Source organism: Ovis canadensis, chromosome 13, assembly GCF_042477335.2.
Source record: "Ovis canadensis isolate MfBH-ARS-UI-01 breed Bighorn chromosome 13, ARS-UI_OviCan_v2, whole genome shotgun sequence".
Lineage (NCBI taxonomy): Eukaryota > Metazoa > Chordata > Mammalia > Artiodactyla > Bovidae > Ovis > Ovis canadensis.
Genome location: NC_091257.1, coordinates 61,449,185 through 61,470,929, shown reverse-complemented (window position 1 = coordinate 61,470,929; position 21,745 = coordinate 61,449,185). Strand labels below are relative to the sequence as shown.

At 47.3% G+C, this 21,745-nt stretch overlaps 1 protein-coding gene across 7 annotated transcripts in view; it reads right to left on the bottom strand.

Annotated features, from left to right (window-relative positions):
• The window catches only part of DIP2C (disco interacting protein 2 homolog C), a 308,047-nt gene extending 306,632 nt beyond the window's left edge, over positions 1-1,415 (bottom strand). For 4 of the 7 annotated variants that reach the window (XR_011248191.1, XM_069547940.1, XM_069547941.1 and 1 more), the window contains exon 1: positions 1,119-1,415. Coding sequence is in view for 5 of the 7 variants with exons in the window: in XM_069547940.1 (XP_069404041.1) it covers positions 1,119-1,203 (85 nt within the window). In the remaining 2 variants the exon portion in view is untranslated. The remainder of the gene's footprint in view (positions 1-1,118) is intronic. The other 3 variants (XR_011248192.1, XM_069547942.1, XM_069547943.1) reach the window with 1 other exon arrangement.
• Positions 1,416-21,745: the final 20,330 nt, after the last annotated feature.

Here is a 21,745-nt window from a genome sequence, read left to right as displayed (position 1 = left end):
GAACATGAAACAGGAGCCTTCCAGAGGGCACCATCTGAAGAGACACCTCACCCAGGCCCCCACCTTTACCACCTTCTTCCCCCCTGAAAGTGTTAAAAGGGAAAACATCAGGTCAACACCAGTTTCTCCCAGCGGATGAAAACTGGCACCTATGAATCTACTTTCTGACTGCCAGCCCCACAAAACCGTTACACACACACACACACACACACACACACACACACACGAGTTCACTACTAAACTGCTCCAAATATAAATTTGAGAGGACATGGCCTCTCTCCACCCCGAGTGTATTAGTGGCCTTCCCAGGGTGAGCCGGGTGCATTCTAAATCTATAGTCAACATTCAAGATTTCGGAACTTTAGTGGGTTTTATAAAAAGACACAGCAAACCCCAATCTAAAACTTATGACAGCTGAGCACATGATCCCGGCCTTAAAAGAAAATAAGAAACCGTATATAACACTCCATGAAATCACTGTAGCGAATCTGTCACAAATTGGAAGCGTGAGCCGCTGAACGCGGCACAGACCCGGCCTGAGGGAGGGGGCTCTCCAGTTCCAGCCAACCTTCGCGTCCAGCGCACGGAAACAATAGCGGTGCTGGCCGGTCCAGGCCGGACGCCGCGGACCCCGCGGTCAGACCCTCAAGTCCAACGACAAGTTTCGCATTAGAACCAGGCCCGCGGCGCCTCAGGCCGCGCGTCGCGGAACCGCCCCCGGCCCGGCCGCGGTGGGCAGCGCTCGGACGCGCACCAAGGACACAGCCCGGTCCACCAGGCCGCGCGCGAGGCCGCCCCGGCCCGCGGCCCGCCCTGCGCCCCCGGCCCGCGGCCCGTCCTGCGGCCCCAGAGGCGCCCCCAGCCCGCGTCGCGCCCTGAGCCCCAAGCCCGAGGCCCGTCCTGCGCCCCCGGCCCGAGGCTCGCCCTGCGCCCCAAGCCACGGGCCCGCCCTTCAGCCCCGGACCCCCAGAAACCCCCAGGCCCCACCGGTCCCCGGCGCCGGGGCCGCGGCGGACGACGCAGAGCCGCAGGGCGGGGGCCGCTTCTCGCCCTGCGCCGGGACCCCCGCCCTCCCGGGCCCCGTGACAGCGCGGCCGGCCGAGCGCCGGGCCTGTTACCTTCCGACAGCTCCAGCTCCAGCTCGGCCAGCCGGGCGCGCACCTCCAGGGGCAGCGCCATGCCCTCCAGGCTGCGGTCCGCCATGCTCGCGCCGCCCCCGCCCGCGCCGGCCTCCCTTTGTTCCAGGCCGCGGTCTCGCCGCTCCTCGCGCCCCGCGGACCCGCACCGAGCGGCGGCAGGCCGGGCGGCGGCGCAGCGCGCTCCTCCCCGGCGCCTCCCCCGCGCGCCCCGGCTCGCCGGCCCCGCGCCCGCGCCCCCGGCCCGCCCGGAGCGCGCTCGCCCCGCTGCACCGGCGGCTCCGCGGAGCGCGCGCGAGGCGAGGGCGCGCACTGGGAGGCGGGGGGCGGGGCGGAGCGCGCGCACACACGGGGGCGGGGCGCGCGCACGGCGGGGACGGGGGCGGGGCGCGCGCACGGGGCCCTGGCGCGCGCACCGGCGCAGCGGGCCTCCCCGCCCAGCCCGGCCCCCGCCCTCCCCGGGCCTGAGGCAGAAAATGACCGGCTGGAGCCCCAGCCTCTGCGTTCCTAGTCTTTGCGGGCTGATTATTATTATTTTTTTTTTTTAATAAATGCGCCTGTGGGTTGGGGACAGGGGCCGTGGAAAGAGGCCCGGGTTGGAGGATCCTAACTCCCGCAGCTGTAGGCCCTGGGGCCACAATCAGGACTCGGCCTCGGCTCACGCCCCACCGTGAGGCCGAGGAGGTGGGGTGTCCCAGATCCCCACGTGCGCGGGCAGACCGCGCGCACGCACGCCCCCAGCGCGTCCTCTCCCGGGGCCCGGTTCCCGGCAGGTCTCCCGTCTCTCCCGCTGCCACCGCAGCGCTATCACCTCTCGGGCATCAGCAGACTGGGCCTCCAGTCCTGGCCGTCTGGGGCAGCCAGCTCACCCCTCCGACTGTCCACCTGAATAACCTCGCCCAGACGCCCCCAAACCCAGAATCCGCACACCAGCCCCTCCTCCTGGCTTATGGTGGCTTCCACCATTCTCCCAGGGAGCGAGGCTAGGAAGAGTCCGGAGTCTGTCCTCCTCGGTCTTCGCGCAGCCTCTGCTCCCTGGGCCCCTCGAGGCTCTTGCGGGTCACTGTCACCCGACTCCCCTCCCACAATTCAGCCCCTCCTGCAGGCCCGGGTCATCCTGACGGCCTCCTGGTGGTTCCCTCACCGCCAACTGCTTGACCCTGTGGCGCGGGAGTGACCTAAGTTGGCTCCGGAGAAACAGTGGCATTTATTCCCTTTCAAGAACAGGAAATTCAGTACTTCCTGTGCTGTCCACTGAATACACATCCACCCTCTGATCGGACACTCCAGTCCCTCCACTGCCTGGCCCCAACCCACAACCACCCCCTGACACACACCCCCAGGCGCTGGTTCCTGAAGACCTGGTAGCCTTCACCCAAGTGCTCCCTTCTCCAGCCTCAGAATCCCAGGCGTCCCTAATATCAACCCTAGGAAAACCTCTCCTCACACCCGTCCTCCCACTACCTTATCTGCTTATCTCTGCCCTCATCTTCTTGGCCTCTGTTTATCCTTCTCATTCAGTTCAGTCCTCAGTCCTCTCCGACTCTTTGCGACCCCACGAATCACAGCAGGCAAGGCCTCCCTGTACACCACCAACCCCGGGAGTTCACTCAAACTCATATCCATCAACTCAGTGATGCCATCCAGCCATCTCATCCTTTGTTGTCCCCTTCTCCTCCTGCCTCCAATCCCTCCCAGCATCAGGGTCTTTTCCACTGAGTCAACTCTTCGCATCAGGAAACCAAAGTATTGGAGTTTCAGCCTCAGCCTCAGTCCTTCCAATGAACACCCAAGACTGATCTCCTTTAGAATAGACTGGTTGGATCTCCTTGTAGTCCAAGGGACTCTCAAGAGTCTTCTCCAACACCACAGTTCAAAAGCATCAATTCTTCGGTGCTCAGCTTTCTTCACAGTCCAACTCTCACATCCAGATATGACCACTGGAAAAATCATAGCCTTGACTAGACAGACCTTTGTTGGCAAAGTAATGTCTCTGCTTTTTAATAAGCTATCTAGGTTGGTCATAACTTTCCTTCCAAGGAGTAAGCATCTTTTAATTTCATAGCTGCAGTCACCATATGCAGTGATTTTGGAGCCCTCCAAAATAAAGTCTGACAGTATTTCCACTGTTTCCCTATCTGTTTCCCATGAAGTGATGGGACCAGATGCCATGATCTTTGTTTTCTGAATCTTGAGATTTAAGCCAAAGTTTTCACTCTCCTCTTTCACTTCCATCAAGAGGCTGTTTAGTTCCTCTTCACTTTCTGCCATAAGGATGGTGTCATCTGCATATCTGAGATTATTGATATTTCTCCCGGCAATCTTGATTCCAGCTTGTGCTTCTTCCAGCCCAGCGTTTCTCATGATGTACTCTGCATAGAAGTTACATAAGCAGGGTGACAGTATACAGCCTTGACGCACTCCTTTTCCTATTTGGAACAAGTCTCTTGTTCCATGTCCAGTTCTAACTGTTGCTTCCTGACCTGCATATAGGTTTCTCAAGAGGCACGTCAGGTGGTCTGGTATTCCCATCTCTTTCAGAATTTTCCACAGTGTATTGTGATCCACACAGTCAAAGGCTTTGGCATAGTCAATAAAGCAGAAATAAATGTTTTTCTGGAACTCTCTTGCTTTTTCCATGATCCAGCGGATGTTGGCAATTTGATCTCTGCTTCTTCTGCCTTTTCTAAAACCAGCTTGAACATATGGAATTTCACGGTTCACGTATTGCTGAAGCCTGGCTTGGATAATCTTGAGCATTACTTTACTAGCGTGTGAGATGAGTGCAATTGTGTGGTAGTTTGAGCATTCTTTGGCATTGCCTTTCTTTGGAATTGGAATGAAAACTAACTTGTTCCAGTCCTGTGGCCACTGCTGAGTTTTCCAAACTTGCTGGCATATTGAGTACAGCACTTTCACAGCACCATCTTTTAGGATTTGAAACAGCTCAACTGGAATTCCATCAGCTCCACTAGCTTTGTTTGTAGTGATGCTTTCTAAGGTGCACTTGACTTCACATTCCAGGATGTCTAGCTCTAGGTGAGTGATCACACCATCGTGATTATCTTGATCAGGAAAATCTTTTTTCTACAGTTCTTCTGTGTATTCTTGCCACCTCTTCTTAATATCTTCTGCTTCTGTTAGGTCCATACCATTTCTGTTCTTTATCAAGCCGGGAGAAATATCAATAACCTCAGATATGCAGATGACACCACCCTTATGGCAGAAAGTGAAGAGGAGCTAAAAAGCCTCTTGAAGAAAGTGAAAGAGGAGAGCAAAAAAGTTGGCTTAAAGCTCAACATTCAGAAAACGAAGATCATGGCATCCAGTCCAATCACTTCATGGGAAATAGATGGGGAAACAGTAGAAACAGTGTCAGACTTTATTTTTGGGGGCTCCAAAATCACTGCAGGTGGTGACTGCAGCCGTGAAATTAAAAGACACTTACTCCTTGGAAGGGAAGTTATGACCAACCTAGATAGTATATTCAAAAGCAGAGACATTACCGTCTAGTCAAGGCTATCGCTTTTCCTGTAGTCATGTATGGATGTCAGAGTTGGACTGTGAACAAGGCTGAGCGCCGCAGAATTAATGCTTTGGAACTGTGGTGTTGGAGAAGACTCTTGAGAGTCCCTTGGACTGCAAGGAGATCCAACCAGTCCATTCTGAAGGAGATCAACCCTCGGATTTCTTTGGAAGGAATGATGGTAAAGCTGAAGCTCCAGTACTTTGGCCACCTCATGCGAAGAGTTGACTCATTGGGAAAGACTCTGATGCTGGGAGAGATTGGGGGCAGGAGGAGAAGGGGACAACAGAGGATGAGATGGCTGGATGGCATCACGGACTCGATGGACGTGAGTTTAAGTGAACTCTGGGAGATGGTGATGGACAGGGAGGCCTGGCGTGCTGCGATTCATGGGGTCGCAAAGAGTCGGACACGACTGAGCAACTGAACTGAACTGATCAAGCCCATCTTTGCATGAAATGTTCCCTTAGTAGCTCTAATTTTCTTGAAGAGATCTCTAGTCTTTCCCATTCTATTGTTTTCCTCTATTTCTTTGCATTGATCACTGAGGAAGGCTTTCTTATCTCTCCTTGCTATTCTTTGGAACTCTGCATTCAGATGCTTATATCTTTCCTTTTCTCCTCTGCTTTTTACTTCTCTTCTTTTCACAGCTATTTGTAAGGTCTCCTCAGACAGCTATTTTGCTTTTTTGCATTTCTTTTCCATTGGGATGGTCTTGATCCCTGTGTCCTGTACAATGTCACAAACCTCCATCCATCGTTTATCAAGCACTCTGTCTATCAGATCTAGCCCCTTAAATCTATTTCTCACTTCCACTGTATAATCATAAGGGATTTGATTTAGGTCATACCTGAATGGTCTAGTAGTTTTCCCTACTTTCTTCATTTAAGTCTGAATTTGGCAATAAGGAGTTCATGATGTGAGCCACAGTCCGCTCCCGGTCTTGTTTTTGCTGACTGTATAGAGCTTCTCCATCTGTGGCTGCAAAGAATATAATCAATCTGATTTTGGTGTTGACCATCTGGTGATGTCCATGTGTAGAGTCTTCTCTTGTGTTGTCGGAAGAGGGTGTTTGCTATGACCAGTGCGTTCTCTTGGCAAAACTCTGCTTCATTCTGTACTTCAAGGCCAAATTTTCCTGTTACTCCAGGTGTTTCTTGACTTCCTACTTTTGTATTCCAGTCCCCTATAATGAAAAGGACATCTTTTTTGGGTGATAGTTCTAAAAGGTCTTGTAGGTCTTCAGGGAACCGTTCAGCTTCAGCTTCTTCAGTGTTACTGGTTGGGGCATAGGCTTGGATTACTGTGATATTGAATGGTTTGCCTTGGAAACAAACAGAGATCATTCTATCATTTTTGAGACTGCATCCAAATACTGCATTTCACACTCTTTTGTTGACCATGATGGCTATTCCATTTCTTCTAAGGGATTCCTGCCCACAGTAGTAGATATAATGGTCATCTGAGTTAAATTCACCCATTCCAGTCCATTTTAATTCACTGATTCCTAGAATGTCGACGTTCACTCTTACCATCTCCTGTTTGACCACTTCCAGTTTGCCTTGATTCATGGATCTGACATTCCAGGTTCCTATGTAATATTGCTCTTTACAGCATCAGACCTTGCTTATATCACCAGTCACATCCACAACTGGGTATTGTTTTTGCTTTGGCTCCATCCCTTCATTCTTTCTGGAGTTATTTCTCCACCGATCTCCAGTAGCATACTGGGCACCTACTGACCCAGGGAGTTCCCCTTTCATTATCCTATCATTTTGCCTTTTCATACTGTTCATTAGCCCAAGTGAAAGCTCTGGGGACAAGTACCAAGCCTTCCTCCTCTTTGTTCTTCTGGGGACAGGACAGCGGTGACCACTAGAGTGCTATGGGCACTCCTCACACCAGATCCACTGATCTCACATGAAACTGGTGAACCCCAAGCGCCTGTGCTCCATGGTCTGGGATGTAGATTCACTGGCCTAGAGTCACTGGATGTAGATTCACTCTCTCCATCATGATGACACATCCCCAAGGCAGAGAGTCTCCAAGAGGATCTGGGGCTACAGGTAAACAAAGGTCTTAGAAAAACAAAACGCAACAGAGCCCAGACTCAGACCCCAGTCTGCAGGGCAGAGCTCTGGGCTCACTTCCTGACAGCACACTGGGTCTGACACCCACACTGTGTGTCGGTCAGCCCAGGGTCGATGGTGTCAGAATAAAGTGTGTTCTGTTCTAATTCCTGGGTGGTTCCAAAGAAGACACTGTGTTGCACTAATCACACACATGATCATCTGCCTAGATTCTGAGCGGTGTGTCTTCACACAGTTTGTATGATTGCTGAGTACAAGAATGGTGGGAGAAGGCTCATGGCACTTCCAGTGGCCCGAGACATCTTTGTCTGAAGTCCTGCCCCATCCTCCAAACACCTATGTCTGAGATCAAATTCCTCACTCTGTTCTCAGTCTAGAGCAGCCACTCTTTCTCCTGGTTTCTGTGCTGAGTCAAGCCCGTTGTCAGGCTTCAGTAACAACCACCTGCAGCGTTTCCCAGCACCCCCACCCCGGCCCCAACCCCCCCAGGCCCACTGCCACTGCCTGTCAGACCCTCAGAGCCCCAACCCTGTTTTCCCTCTTTTAATCTTTCCTCCTGTAGCTGCCATGGGTTACAGTCCCCTTGCTCCACAACCTGTGACAGCTCTCCGCCTGCAAACCAAAGAGCTCCTTGTTTTGACAGTGAAGGCTTCACAGACATAACACTTCTTTCCCTACTTCCTGTCCGGGCCTCCCTGAACACACCTGCGTCACATGGGAAGTTCTGATTTGTCTGTGGGGTTCCTCCTCTGCTTGTGTCCCTTTTGCTGACATGTGCCTCTTGTTACCCCTCTCCCTGTTCCCCGAGTCACAGTCACAAGACAGATTTTACCAATCCAAGTGCAGCTTCAAATACCACTTCTTCCAGGAAGCCTTCCTTCGTCTCCCACCTGGAACTACACATATCTCTTTTCCTACTTGTTCCTCCCACGGCTTGCGGCTCACGTGCGCATCTTGAAAAAAGTGTCAGTTCCCCAGTTATGTCCAACTCTTTGCAACCCCATGGACTGTAGCCTGCCAGGCTCCTCTGTCCATGGGATTCTCCAGGCAGGAATACTGGAGTGGATTGCCAGGCCCTCCTCCAGGGAATCTTCCCAACCCAAGGATTGAACCTGGGTCTCCTGCACTGGCAGGCAGATTATTTACCATCGTGAGCCACCAGGGAAGACACATGCGTTTTACTGGGCAAGTAGTCCACCGTGATCCTCCATTGTGCTGAATGACAATGGAAGCGGCACACTGTCCTCAAGACGCAGTCCCGCTCTGGGCTCTCTCACTTGCTTCTGTACCAGTCCCGGCTCAGCAATCACTGGGCTTGGTGAAACCTAGTTACACTTTGTGTGACTACACATATGAAAACCTGGTTTCAGTGGAAGTCAAGGTGGGCATAATAACACCCAATAGAGGTTTATTAGAATGAACTGAACAACCGCTGGGGGCTACATGCTTCCACAGCTCCCAGAAGCTCCAAGATCCCATCCTCAGAGCTGCACCTGTGGACAGTGGTCATTTCTCTTCAGAAAGCCACTGTGACCTCTGAAGACTGTTGCTTGGGAGGAGTGAGACAGCACTGCACACCAGCACAGCTATATTTGTGAAATAAGCCAGTTTTTGCATAACAAATCCCAGAGGATCTGAGAGGCGGTGCTAAGCGTGAAGGCGGCCCACAGCCTGGAGGGAAGCTGACACAGGACACATGAGCTGGCCCTGCTCCTCCACAGGCTGAGTTCCAGGGTTCCACGGTGGCAGTGACAGAGTGATAATTAAGTGACTGACCCCAACAGCCTGCATGGAAGGTCTCTGTATCTTGTTTGACTGTGGGCTGTGGGTGATTTGGCACTACTCTGCCTCACCCAGCATCTCACCTCTATTTTTTTCTATTTCACTGAATTCCAAGCAATTCTGGATGAAAACTTCATTACTTATGTGTAACTGGGCTCTGGACTTGAGGAAACCTGATTGGGGTGGAAGAGGGGTGTTGTGACTCAGGTGTGCGTGGGGGCAGGGCCTGTGGATTAATGAGGTAACCTACGGGTGACACCCCCGGTTGGCTCACACCTTCACCTCTAAGCCTTGCTGCTGATGAGAGCTGATCGTCTCAATTCTCATCAGATTTGTGCAGAACTGGTTCATGTCATGTTCTCTCTCCTAGGAATCCCAGTTCCATGAAGTTTTCCCCCTTTTCCAAAGCGGCCAGGAAGAGCTGGTTGTCGAGCACTCTGGTCAGATTCTCCAAGTCCCTCATAATTCCTGTTAGGACAGAAAACCCACTTAAGCTGGAACTTCCCTACAGAACTATGCCTGGCAATTTATATTTTCAGTTATATTTCATTTTGGTCTTACTATGTTAGAAATTCAGCTTGGGTGGAAACTTAGGTTTAAAGAAAGAACAAACATGAACATGTGACGCAGAAAGTCCAGGTTTAATGAATTAGTACTTGGAAAGCACCTTGAACCTTTGAATGAAACTTCTCTATGCGTGAAAGAGATCATTAACATTTTTGTGACTTCTTTTCACATCACTATAGAACTAACTACATAATGTGAATGGGGACTGAATTCTCTGAACCACACATGCGTTTGTGTTGTTACGGATACTGTTTTCCTCTGGAATTAAGAGTTGTCCAACCTATTCTTCTAAGAACAAGTATACTCATGAAATAGAGGAACAAGAAGGAACCCCACAGAATCTCACAGCAAAATTAATCTAATCCTACATATCATTTTTGGAAGAGCTAAGAAGTCAACTTTGAGTTCAAGGGAAAACAAGAGTGTGAAATTTATCTTGGGGAAATAGCCTGTCTGCTTGTATTTGTTATTACAAATTGATACACAATCATCAGTAATGTAACAACTTCTGATCATTTTAGTGAATTATAATCACTCATGCTAATGGCAATGTGAATAGCATAAAACAACAAACTTTTCAAAAATTACTCTGTTTGGTCTTAGATAGCATCATGTTCTCACAGCATACTTCTTTACCTGTTATGACTGACCGCTCTTTGGTTTAATTAGGGTGATGTTCATTCCCAGAACTCATAGCTGAGACAAGTGACACACAGGCTTTTTAAAAAAATGTATTTTAACAAGTTTTCTAAGATATAAGACTTTTGGATGTTTGAAACATAAGATTTTGAAGTAGAAGAGAAGGGAGTGGTTGACAACTAAAATTTTGCATCAAAAATCCACAAAGTGGAACAGCACCCTAAAACAAAGTTGTACAAGTGACCTCATCCCTTCTAAATGGAAACTCGTCATACACAGAAAGTCAAAAGCATCAACTGATGTTTTTGAACTGTGGTGTTGGAGAAGACTCTTGAGAGTCCTTTGGACTGCAAGGAGATCAAACCAGTCCATCCTAACGGAAAGCAGTCCTGAATATTCATTGGAAGGACTGATGCTGAAGCTGAAGCTCCAATACTTTGGCCACCTGATGCAAAGAACTGACTCATTGGAAACAACTCTGATGCTGGGAAAGATTGAAGACAGGAGGAGAAGGGGACAACAGAGGATGAGATGGTTGGATGGCATCACCAACTCGATGGACATGAGTTTTAGCAAGTTCCAGGAGTTGGTGTTGGACAGGGAAGCCTGGCATGCTGCAGTCCATGGGGTCACAAAGTCCAACATGACTGAGCAACTGAACTGAACCAAACACATAGAGTCAGGCACATTCCTGAAGGGCATCTGCTTTGCCAAGAAAAACTCCACATGAGGCTTGCAAGTGGAGTCTAAAGATTCAATTGTGTAAAATGCAGAATCTTGTTATTGTGAAGTTAATTAAAAGCAGTGCTTTTCAGTCAGTCTGTATGAGCTCACACACACACTCAATGCAAGTAAATAAAGAAATAAGATTGAGCTGTTGAAACTGTTCACCGCTGACCACATGCTGCTCTGAGGGTTCCAATGACTGTGGGGCCTGGGCGCCCTGGCCACACCTGCCCTGAAGTAGGGGACAAGCCTTATGCTCTGATGGCAATGGGCAGAACCAGAGAGGGTGGGCCAGCAGAGCATAGCTGGAGCCCAGTCTCCAGGGAGGTGTTGCCTGGGTCAGACTGAGGCTCCAGCGCCGAGCTGTGCTCACAGTTGAGTAGGTGGACCAGGTGTTGCAGAGCAGAGTCCCAGGAAGCAGAGCCTCTGGGGAGGGAGCATATCGGGGCAGGGGAAGAGCAGGCCTCAGAGGGCTGGCCCACGGACAGCCCTGCAGCAAGGGTTACTAGGTTGCTGGCCTGCACTGGGGACCCACCACCAATTTGTCCCATCAAGAAGGTTGTGATCCACCAGCAGCAACATTTATAGCCCATGCAGTGCTCCAGGTGGCACCGTGTCCCCACTATGTCTGTGGGATCACTGCTGACTCGGCCGGAGCTGCTCCATCCACTCTGAAGCTGGTCGGGGCAGACAGATCACGGGAAGTCGGGAAAATTCAGGGTGGCAAACCTGGACTTAAAAGATCGAGTGTTTGGGGTTTTTTTTCTGTATGTTAATATACTTTGGGTTTTATTTTTAGTAAGTCAAAGAATTATTAAAAATAACTTCCTTTGCTTTGCATGGGGTCATGAAGGATTTCATACAATGCCCATCATTCATGGAAAATTTTACAAAGTGATGGGCATGAGGCTTGTGCTGGATGCTGTATAAGATGCGCCTTGTGCTTCTGGAAACTCACAGGCCTGCAGCAGGTGGCCCGAGCCCAGCACAGGTACAAGCGGCAGGCCAGCTTCTCCTTGGGCCTTCCTGGTCTGCTGATTGCCCAGCGCCTCGCCCAGCTGCACCAAGTCCCCTCGGCCTTTGGAGCACAGGAGGGCCTCTCATCTTCCGACCTCTCCTCCCTGACCCCGGGTGGGGGTCAGGACCCTGGGGTGTCACGCTCTCTGCACAGGCTCCAGAGATCTGTCTGCTCCGAGTGCCTCTCAGCCCCACCCTGGCCTCGGCTGGAGACAAACTGGTGCCCCTCAGAGCCCGGACGGGGAACGCCTCACCCTTGGCCCTCACCATGCAGTAGTGTCGAGGCCTCGGACCTCTTGAGAATCTGACCTGAAGTGGAATAAGCTATGGCCTTGCTTAGGTTCATAAAGTTCTAGAGCAAACGTCTGTGCCCGCCCACCGCAAGCACTCAGGCCGCAGGGAGGGGGCTGAGCGCCTCACACCCGCCGGACTCCCCAGAGCTGCCACCGGGGCATCTTCTCTATCCCAGCAGGCGTCTGCCGGTAGGTGGTCTCAGCCTGCGGGGAGAGGAGGGTGTGCGTGCAATCACAGAACAGAGGGCAGTGCGCCTCGGAAGAAGGCGGCGGAGGAGGAAGTTGACTTGGAAAGCCCGCTAAATCTCCGGGCGGGGCCTTGAGGTCTAACAGCGAAGGCCAGTCCGGTGGAGACTGCTCAGCCCCCTTCATGGACGCACGCGGTCGTTTCTCTCCGATGCTGAGTCTCCACGAAACTAGATGAGAATGCTCTCAAGCACAGGAGAGACTGAAGGCAGAAAGAGAAAGACGGTGAACGGAGGAAGACAGAGAAAGAACTGAGGCCGCAGCCGCGGGGGGCGGAGGACACACAGACAGACCCGCCACCGTCTCAAGGACACACTCAGCAAGAAGAGCGGCAGAACAGGACAGAGAACTCGTGGAGCAAAACACAAATACAGGCAGGTGAAAACTAACTATTTTTAAGATATAACAAAATTTTTAACTAGGGAAGCAAAGTGGCAATTTGAAATGCTGCTGTGGAAACTGGATCTTGGGTTCCTGGGGCTGCTGTAATGACATGGCCACACTGGGAGTTTAAAGCCAGGAAAACGTGCCATCTCACCTTCTGGAGGCGGAGGTCTGAACTCAGGGTGTCGGCTGGGAATGGGGACAGCAGTCCTCAGCTTGTCCTGTGTTACTGTAGTTGCTGACTCCACCGTTACGCTGCTGTACGTCCTCCTCCCTTCATGTCTATCTCCAAATTTCCCCGCGTCATAAGGCCACCAGTCACCAGATCAGGGCCACCCTCCTGACCTCACCTTTACGTGGCTGACTCTGCAAAGATCTTATTTCCATGTAAAGCCACTTTCTGAGGAACTGGGGGCTAGGACGTCAACATATCTTCTTTAAGGGGATGCATTCAACTGAATATAACAGCTGTTGATATGGAGGGGGGAAGTCTAGATAAAAACTTCACATCTCAAAACTAAGAAATTACAAAGGATTAAGCACTAAAGAGAAAGCTATGAAGCAAATAGACCAGAACCAAACTGGGACTGAGGCAGTACAAATAATTAGCAACATGGAGATATATATATATATATATATATATATATATATATATACAACTTCAAAATGTTTTGAATAACAAAATATACTAAACTAAAACAAAAGCAATACAAGATGATTACAAAAGAGATTAGCTTTATTTCTAGCATAGGACAAATGGACAGCACTCAGCAATTGACTCTGCTGATAAGCCACTTTTCTTTGTCCCTTAAAATAGCTTTAGCCTGTCTTAAGTCACATGAGTATTAAAGAGATGAACCCCAGCTCTGATAGGGCCTCTGATTCACTTTTATTATAATGACACTGTTAGAGGTGAACATGTCTCACCCCAGCAGTCTGACGGGCCGCCCATGGCTGGGCCCTGGCAAAATCCTCCGGCAGCTGCCTTGGGCTGAGCCTGCCTGCATTGGCCAGCACGCGGTGTGTGTCCCCGCACACGGCTCATCCCCAAGAGGAACTGAGCCAGCATCCTGATTGCGCTGTGTCTTTTTCCCACAGTCAGATAAGACACTTTGCCCACTGGGGCAGAGCGTCTGCGCCCTTGCGCACCTGTGTGTGTCTGTTTATAAACACAGGAAGCCTAGGAATGTTACATGAACAGAGCCACGACGCATGGAGGAAATACGAAGTATATGGAGATGTTTTTTCCTTAACAACAAGTGAAAAGGATTAAAAATGGAATTGATAAGTTCATTGCTGTTATGGATCTTGCATAAAATCTTAGTAAGAGACTATTGTAAGGAGTGGGGAATTCCCAGTGAGCGTCTCTCGTCCCATGATGCTTGTTTTTCAAGGCCTGAAAGGAATGTACCACATACTGTCCAATACTGTGGTTGTCAGTGGAGACCAAGTCTGCTGTCACTTACTCTCTCCTGGCTGGTAACATTTCATAACATAATAATGTAAAGAGCAGTCCAAACTGTAGGAAAATATGAGGAATTTTGGGGACTGTTTCAAAAAAAAAAAAACTGAAACTAAATGAATGAACACAATGAAAGAGGTATGGAATTGAATTTATTTTGGTGATGAATGCTATTTACACAGTCTGGATAATGTAAATTCTGGATACTGACATAAATGAAAACCAATATATTAGTATTTGGTGGGCCGAGAGAATAAAAGCCTAGAGAAAGTGGTAGTAAGAAATCTGTGTCCTCATCTTATCATGTAGCAGCCAACAAATAGCATCTAAAGATGAAAATTAAAGAAACAGAACTGTAAGCTTACATTTACAAACATAGAGGTAAACACCAAAAGAAATGCCAGAAAATCCAATTGTGCTTGCCTGTACATAGTAAGAAGAGATGTCTGATTACTGCTGTTTTTCATTAGAAACTTAATTTTACAAGTATATACTTTTATTGTGAAAGATAATATACACAGGAATGTGCATAAATGTTTCAGCATTTAACAAATATGTAGAAAGCCAACTAACTCTCAACTATGTTATAAATTAATTTTCATTGGAAGTCTAATTTTTAAGCATTTCTATGGAAAATATAATATGCAAAGAGTGAATAACAGTTATAAGGCCAAGTAATTAAGAACCAAGTAAAGAAACTGAACATTGTTTATAGCCCAGAGGACCTTGCTGACTACAACACACTCATTCTGGCCAGAGCAAGCCATCCCCCAATCTCGTACAGTAATTCTGTCCTTGCTTTTCTTGAGCACTCTTACATACATCCCTAAAAAAAATAACATTCAGTTTTGCTTACTTTTGAACTTTATATAAATAGCATTAGTGGCAACCCACTCTAGTACTCTTGTCTGAAACATCCCATGGATGGAGGAGCCTGGTAGGTTGCAGTCCATGGGGTTGGGAAGAGTTGGACATGACTGAGCGACTTCACTTTCACTTTTCACTTTCATGCATTGGAGAAGGAAATGGCAACCCACTCCAATGTTCTTGCCTGGAGAATCCCAGGGACGGGGAAGCCTGGTGGGCTGCCATCTATGAGGTCACACAGAGTCGGACACAACTGAAGAAATTTAGCAGCAGTAGCAGCAGCAGTAAGTATAATTTTATGTTTTATTTTTTATTCATTCAACTTTAGGTTTATAGATTCATTCATATTATTTCATGTAACCTATTTCTTGTTGGTTCTAAGTAAATATTTTTGAATGATTGTATCAGAGTTTATTGATCTAGTCTACCATTCCACTGTTGATGGACATTTGAGTTGTTTCCAGACTTGCACTATGATGGAAAATACAATAATATATTTTAGTGTTGTATGATTACATTGTACATGTACATACCTGATACACTCTCATCCACCATACCCGATATCCAGGTGGACAGAAGTGCACCTTTCCTCAGCTCTGATTCACTCCTGCACCATAGATGACTATGCATACACAGACAGTCTTTTCTGTTTCACTTCTGTTTGTCTCTTTCTGCAGCAATACACCATGGTATTGTTTATTAGCTTCACAGAATCTATCCCTTCATGGATCACAGCCTTGTCATGGAGAAGGGGCTTGTGTAACTCAATGAAGCTATGAGCCATGCCGCGCAGGGCCACTCAAGATGCACAGTCATGGTGAAAAGCTCTGGAGGAGGGAATGGCAGCCCACTCCAGGATTCTTGCTGCGAGAGCCCCAGAAGCAGTACAAACAGACTCAGGTCTCTCCTCCTGCTTGGTCTCCTCCTCTTTTGCAGCCTTGGCTCTTCTCTCTGGAACTGTTTCCCAAGGTGAATTGTCTTGTCATCTGTCACTTCCCCAAATACCTCCTGGGGTTTGGAGTGGGAGTGTGCTGTGTACAGAGGTCACTTAAGAGATGAATAACCTCTGCATTTTGAGTCTTCTATTCTGTAAACATGGCCTATTTTTATTGACACATAATGTCTTCCAATAAAGTTATGTAATTTTCCTCAAAAAAAGTCTTTCATATCATTCTTTCATATTTATCCTAACTGCTATTTTTGGATGCTTTGAAGTAGTATAGTTTAAAATTATGTTTTCTATTTGTTGCTTTTATATAAGCATAATGGAATTTTATACTTATTTCACTTTTGGTGACTTAGTTATAACTTTCTTATTAGCTATAATATTTTATCTGTAAAAATGTTTCATTTAATACACACGGAATCTTTTTATCTGAAAACAACTATAGTTGTTTCTGCTTATCTAAAGCTCCTAGTCGTGACTTTGTCTCAGTGTAACAGCCAGGATCTCCTGCTTAGCCGAGTGGCAACGCTGACAGTGGTTGTAGGAGGTATCCTCTTCTTGTTCGTCATCTCAAAGGGAAAATTTTTCAAAATTTTTGAAACAGTATTTGTTAAACATGATTATTGTAGATTTTTGCACCTTCTCTTTATCTGATTAAGAAAATTCTAGTTTGCTCAGTTTTTAAGCTGATACTGAATTTTATCAAGTGCTTTTCTTCCATCTACTGGGATGATCATATAATTTTTCCTGTATTAGGAAATACAGACAATATTTAACTGATTTTTTAAAAATGTTAAATCAACTTCACATTCCTTGGATGAATCTTAGTCAAAATGTATTATCCTTTTAACATACTGATGAATTAGTTTTATGAAAAACTCATCAGTATTTCCCCCAAATCATCTGAAATTGGAAGTAAATTGGTGATTTCCCTGATCTTTGCTCAAACAGAAGCTGAGTACAGTTCTTAACCTCCTCAGGGTTGAGGAGGGGTGAAGGCAGCTGCAGGTCATCAGTTATTTCCTGGGGCTGGGGGAGCAGAGGGTTTGCCTCACCCCTGGAATTCTCCCAGCCTCACCTGTGGGTCCTGATGCCCATGTCAGTGTCTGCCAGCATAGCTGCCACAACAATCAGAAGTTCCCCACTGATATCTAAGCCAAAAATTGACAAAAAAACAGAAACGAAGAAGAAGGGGAAAAATAAACGACAATAAATAAATAAAAGGAAAAAAGATGATCCCTTTGCATACACGCTCATACAAACCAACACCAGGGCTGAGGCATGTGTGCACATCTCATGTGGCCCTGCATGAACTTCACGACCATGAGACTTGTGTTTAAACACTTGATTTTATTTCAGTCTCATCATGTCATGATGGGGCTTTACTGTATTCTGAATTTTTTTACATCTATGTCCATGAGTGAAATTAGCCTAGAGATATTCCTTACCTATTCTTCCTAGGTCTCAAGTTTTGCTCTATTATAAAATAACTGTTTCTTCTGTTGTCAGGAGCAGTGTGGTAAGAATGGAGATGTTTCTTTCTTGAATGTCTGGAGTAACCACCTCAGCTGACCTGCGGCTTTCCTTTAGGATTATATGTGTGCCACTGATTTAATCCTTCAAAGATGTAGGACTGTTGCAGTTTTCTGTTTCTTCTTGCTTCAGTCTTGGTATACTTCCCCCCAAATTCATCCATTTCACCTATATTCTCAAGTTTATTGGTAAAAAGTTATTAATACTATCTTCTTTTAAAGATCTTTGCGTACGTGGCAGCTGTAGTGATAGTGTCTTTCTTATTCCATTATTGGTTATTGGTACCTTCTATTTTTGGTCAGTTTCACAAGAAGTTTTATCAGTTTTATTGGTGTTTTGAAAGAACCAGCTTTTAGCCATCTCAGTCAGTTCAGTTCAGTTCAGTCGCTCAGCCGTGTCCGACTCTTTGCGACCCCATGAATTCCAGCAAGCCAGGCCTCCCTGTCCATCACCAACTCCCGGACTTCACTCAGACTCACGTCCATCGAGTCGGTGATGCCATCCAGCCATCTCACCCTCTGTCGTTCCCTTCTCCTCCTGCCCCCAATCCCTCCCAGCATCAGAGTCTTTTCCAGTGAGTCAACTCTTCGCATAAGTGGCCAGAGTAATGGAGTTTCAGCTTTACCATCATTCCTTCCAAAGTATACCCAGGGCTGAGCTCCTTTAGAAGGGTCTGGTTGGATCTAGAGCCTTCCTATTGTACATTTTTGTTTCATCTAATTACTGCTCCTATCTTTAAATTATTTACTTTATTCTTCTGTTATTTTGCAGTTGCTTTTTAATTTTTTTGATGCATACTAGCCTAATTAATTTTTAACCTTACTTCTTTTCTAACATGTGGATACAAAGCTATAAATTTTTCTCTGTTTGACTTCATCTATAGTTTTAATGGGATTAAAACTATAATAACTATATTTTTGATGGAACTCCAGTTGAGCTATTTCAAATCCTGAAAGATGATGCTGTGAAAGTGCGGTACTCAATACGCCAGCAAATCTGGAAAACTCAGCAGTGGCCACAGGACTGGAAAAGGTCAGTTTTCATTCCAATCCCAAAGAAAGGCAATGACAAAAAATGCTCAAACTACCACACAATTGCACTCATCTCACACGCTAGTGAAGTAATGCTCAAGATTCTCCAAGCCAGGCTTCAGCAATACGTGAACCGTGAACTTCCACATGTTCAAGCTGGTTTTGGAAAAGGCAGAGGAACCAGAGATCAAATTGCCAACATCCTCTGGATCATGGAAAAAGCAAGAAAGTTCCAGAGAAACATCTAATTCTGTTTTATTGACTATGCCAAAGCCTTTGACTGTGCGGATCACAATACACTGTGGAAAATTCTGAAAGAGATGGGAATACCAGACCACCTGACCTGCCTCTTGAGAAATCTGTATGCAGGTCAGGAAGCAACAGTTAGAACTGGACATGGAGCAAGAGACTGGTTCCAAACAGGAAAAGGAGTACGTCAAGGCTGTATATTGTCACCCTGCTTATTTAACTTCTATGCAGAGTACATCATGAGAAACTCTGGGCTGGGAGAAGCACAAGCTGGAATCAAGATTGCCGGGAGAAATATCAATCACCTCAGATATGCAGATGACACCACCCTTATGGCAGAAAGTGAAGAGGTACTAAAAAGTCTCTTGATGAAAGTGAAAGAGGAGAGTGAAAAAGTTGGCTTAAAGCTCATTCAGAAAACGAAGATCATGGCATCTGGTCCCATCGCTTCATAGGAAATAGATGGGGAAACAGTGTCAGACTTTATTTTGGGGGGGCTCCAAGATCACTGCAGATGGTGATTGCCACCATGAAATTAAAAGACGCTTACACCTTGGAAGGAAAATTATGACCAATCTAGATAGCATATTAGAAAGCAGAGACATTACTTTGCCAACAAAGATCTGTCTAGTCAAGGCTGTGATTTTTCCAGTGGTCATGTCTGGATATGAGAGTTGGATTGTGAAGAAAGTTGAGTGCTGAAGAATTGATGCTTTTGAACTGTGGTGTTGGAGAAGACTCTTGAGAGTCTCTTGGACTGCAAGGAGATCCAACCAGTCCATTCTGAAGGAGATCAGTCTTGGGTGTTCATTGGAAGGAATAATGCTAAAGCTGAAGCTCCAGTACTTTGGCCACCTCATGCGAAGAGTTGACTCACTGGAAAAGACTCTGATGCTGGGAGGCATTGGGGGCAGGAGGAGAAGGGGACAACAGAGGATGAGATGCCTGGATGGCATCATGGACTCAAAGGACATGAGATTGAGTGAACTCCGGGAGTTGGTGATGGACAGGGAGGCCTGGTGTGCTGCGATTCATGGGGTCGCAAAGAGTCGGACATGACTGAGTGACTGAACTGACCTGAGCATCCAAGTGGAGAAGGCAATGGTACCCCACTCCAGTACTCTTGCCTGGAAAATCCCATGGACAGAGTAGCCTGGTAGGCTGCAGTCCCTGGGGTCGCTGCGAGTCGGACACAACTGAGCGGCTTCACTTTCACTTTTCACTTTTATGCATTGGAGAAGGAAACAGCAACCTACTCCAGTGTTCTTGCCTGGGGAAACCGGGGCCGGGGGAGCCTGGTGGGCTGCCGTCTATGGGGTTGCACAGAGTCGGACACGACTGAAGCGACTTAGCAGCAGCAGCATCCAAGTGGTAACTGAAACACTGAGAAAGAATGAGGTGGGTCAGCTAGATCATGGATCAGGAGATCAATGATCCAGGAACAAACCTGGAGGCCAACACTCAATGGGTGGTGAGAAGAGGAAAGAGAATCCCACAGTTGACACATGGAGGGCTCCCATCACCCCTTCAGTTTGCTGAAGGGAAACAGCTAGGGCTCCGCAAGAACCCATATCAACACCGATTAATATATGTTCTTCTCTTTGAATAAATGGTGTTAGAAAAGTGGAAAGTATTGTTTTACAGGCCTCCAGATCCTAGCTGGCTTTTTTAACTGCTCAATTTTTAAACAGTTCATGGAATGAGGATAAGAGACGTTTAGACAGAACAGTCACTGATTGCATTTCCAGTAACTTCTCTCGGTGGCCGTACTGCATCCTCACACTGAGTGCGGAAACCATCAGAGACTCCAGCTGGAGGTTTTTCTGAACCAAACGATTTCTTTCTTAACGAAACAGAAGAACCAAGCAACACTGAGTCTTCAATGATGAACTGTTGAATGGTCCTCTCCATCCAGATGGTTGTCTCCTAATAGCTGCATGTAACAGAAAACTCATCATGTTTGTCAAGAAAACTTACACGAAATCCTTTCTCTGAGAGAAACCTCACATGTGAGCGACAGCTGAAAGTCCCCTAAAGGCAAGAGATCTGAACAGACTGAAAACATCACCCAAGACACTGCCTGTAGCTCCAGCCCAGCCCAGAAAACACCCACCAAGCAAAGAAAACAGCCCCATAGAGAAAAACAGCAGAATTCTGAGCTGCACAGCTTCCTTTCCACATGACCAGTTTACAGTTCCAGACCACTCAGCACATGAAGGGCCAAAAAACAGCCATACTCCCAAGGGCCAAGAAATCCACGAGTCTGACTCCAAGTTTGCTTCCGGATGTTGGAATCTACATTTCCACTGTTAGTCTCTTCATGAACGTGTGGGTTGTTAGTAAGGGGTCTCATTTTCTTTCTTTCTTCTTTCCTTTCTTTTCCTCCTCCTCCACTGTTTGGTTAGTCAATCTCCTATTCATTGGGAAAAAACCCAACCTCCTTGCCTCCTTGATCTGGAGCACAGCTTCCACCGTGCTTTATCCAGCCATGAGTCACACAAAGTGCCATGTTTTCTGTTCTGCTCAGTGGGCTCCCCTGTCCACCAGCACTCCTGTGGTTACACAGCTGCCTGACGGGGCCTGATGCTGACACAGCAACCGTCCCACCTCACTCTGGAACTTCGCCTACATTCTAGAGCTAGCTTATCCAGTTACACCAAAGAATAAAATGAACAAAGACTGTTGGAAGTGTGATTGAGGCCACGTGGAAACACTCATCACTTTGAGAAGACTTCATATCACAGAGTAGCATCTACCAATTCTTGGGCCTCCTAGCTTGCCATTTCTTTAGGCTCTTTCAGTGTCACACAATAAAGTTTTGCAATTTTGCCTGTAGAGGTCTTTTGTCAGATTTCTGAGTGTTTGACATTTTTTTCATGCTACTCTAATAGTGTATTTTACAAATGTTTATTTTGTTTCTTTCTTTCCTGACTATAGCAATACAGTGCAACACAATAGACAATTTTTTAGTATATTCAACAAGGTAAGGGCTTCGCAGGTGGTACGGTGGTAAAAAATCTGCCCGCAGGAGACACAAGAGATGTGGGTTCTGTCCCTGGGTCAGGAAGATCCCCTCGAGGAGGAAATGACAACCCACTCCAGTATCCTTGCCTGGGAAATCTCATGGACAGAGGAGCCTGGTGGGCTATAGACCATGGGGTCGCAAAGAGTTGGACACAACTGAGCACGCAGGCACACAATGCAAAGCTCACTAATTCTAGTTTTATCTATAGGTTGCTTTGGTTTCCCTA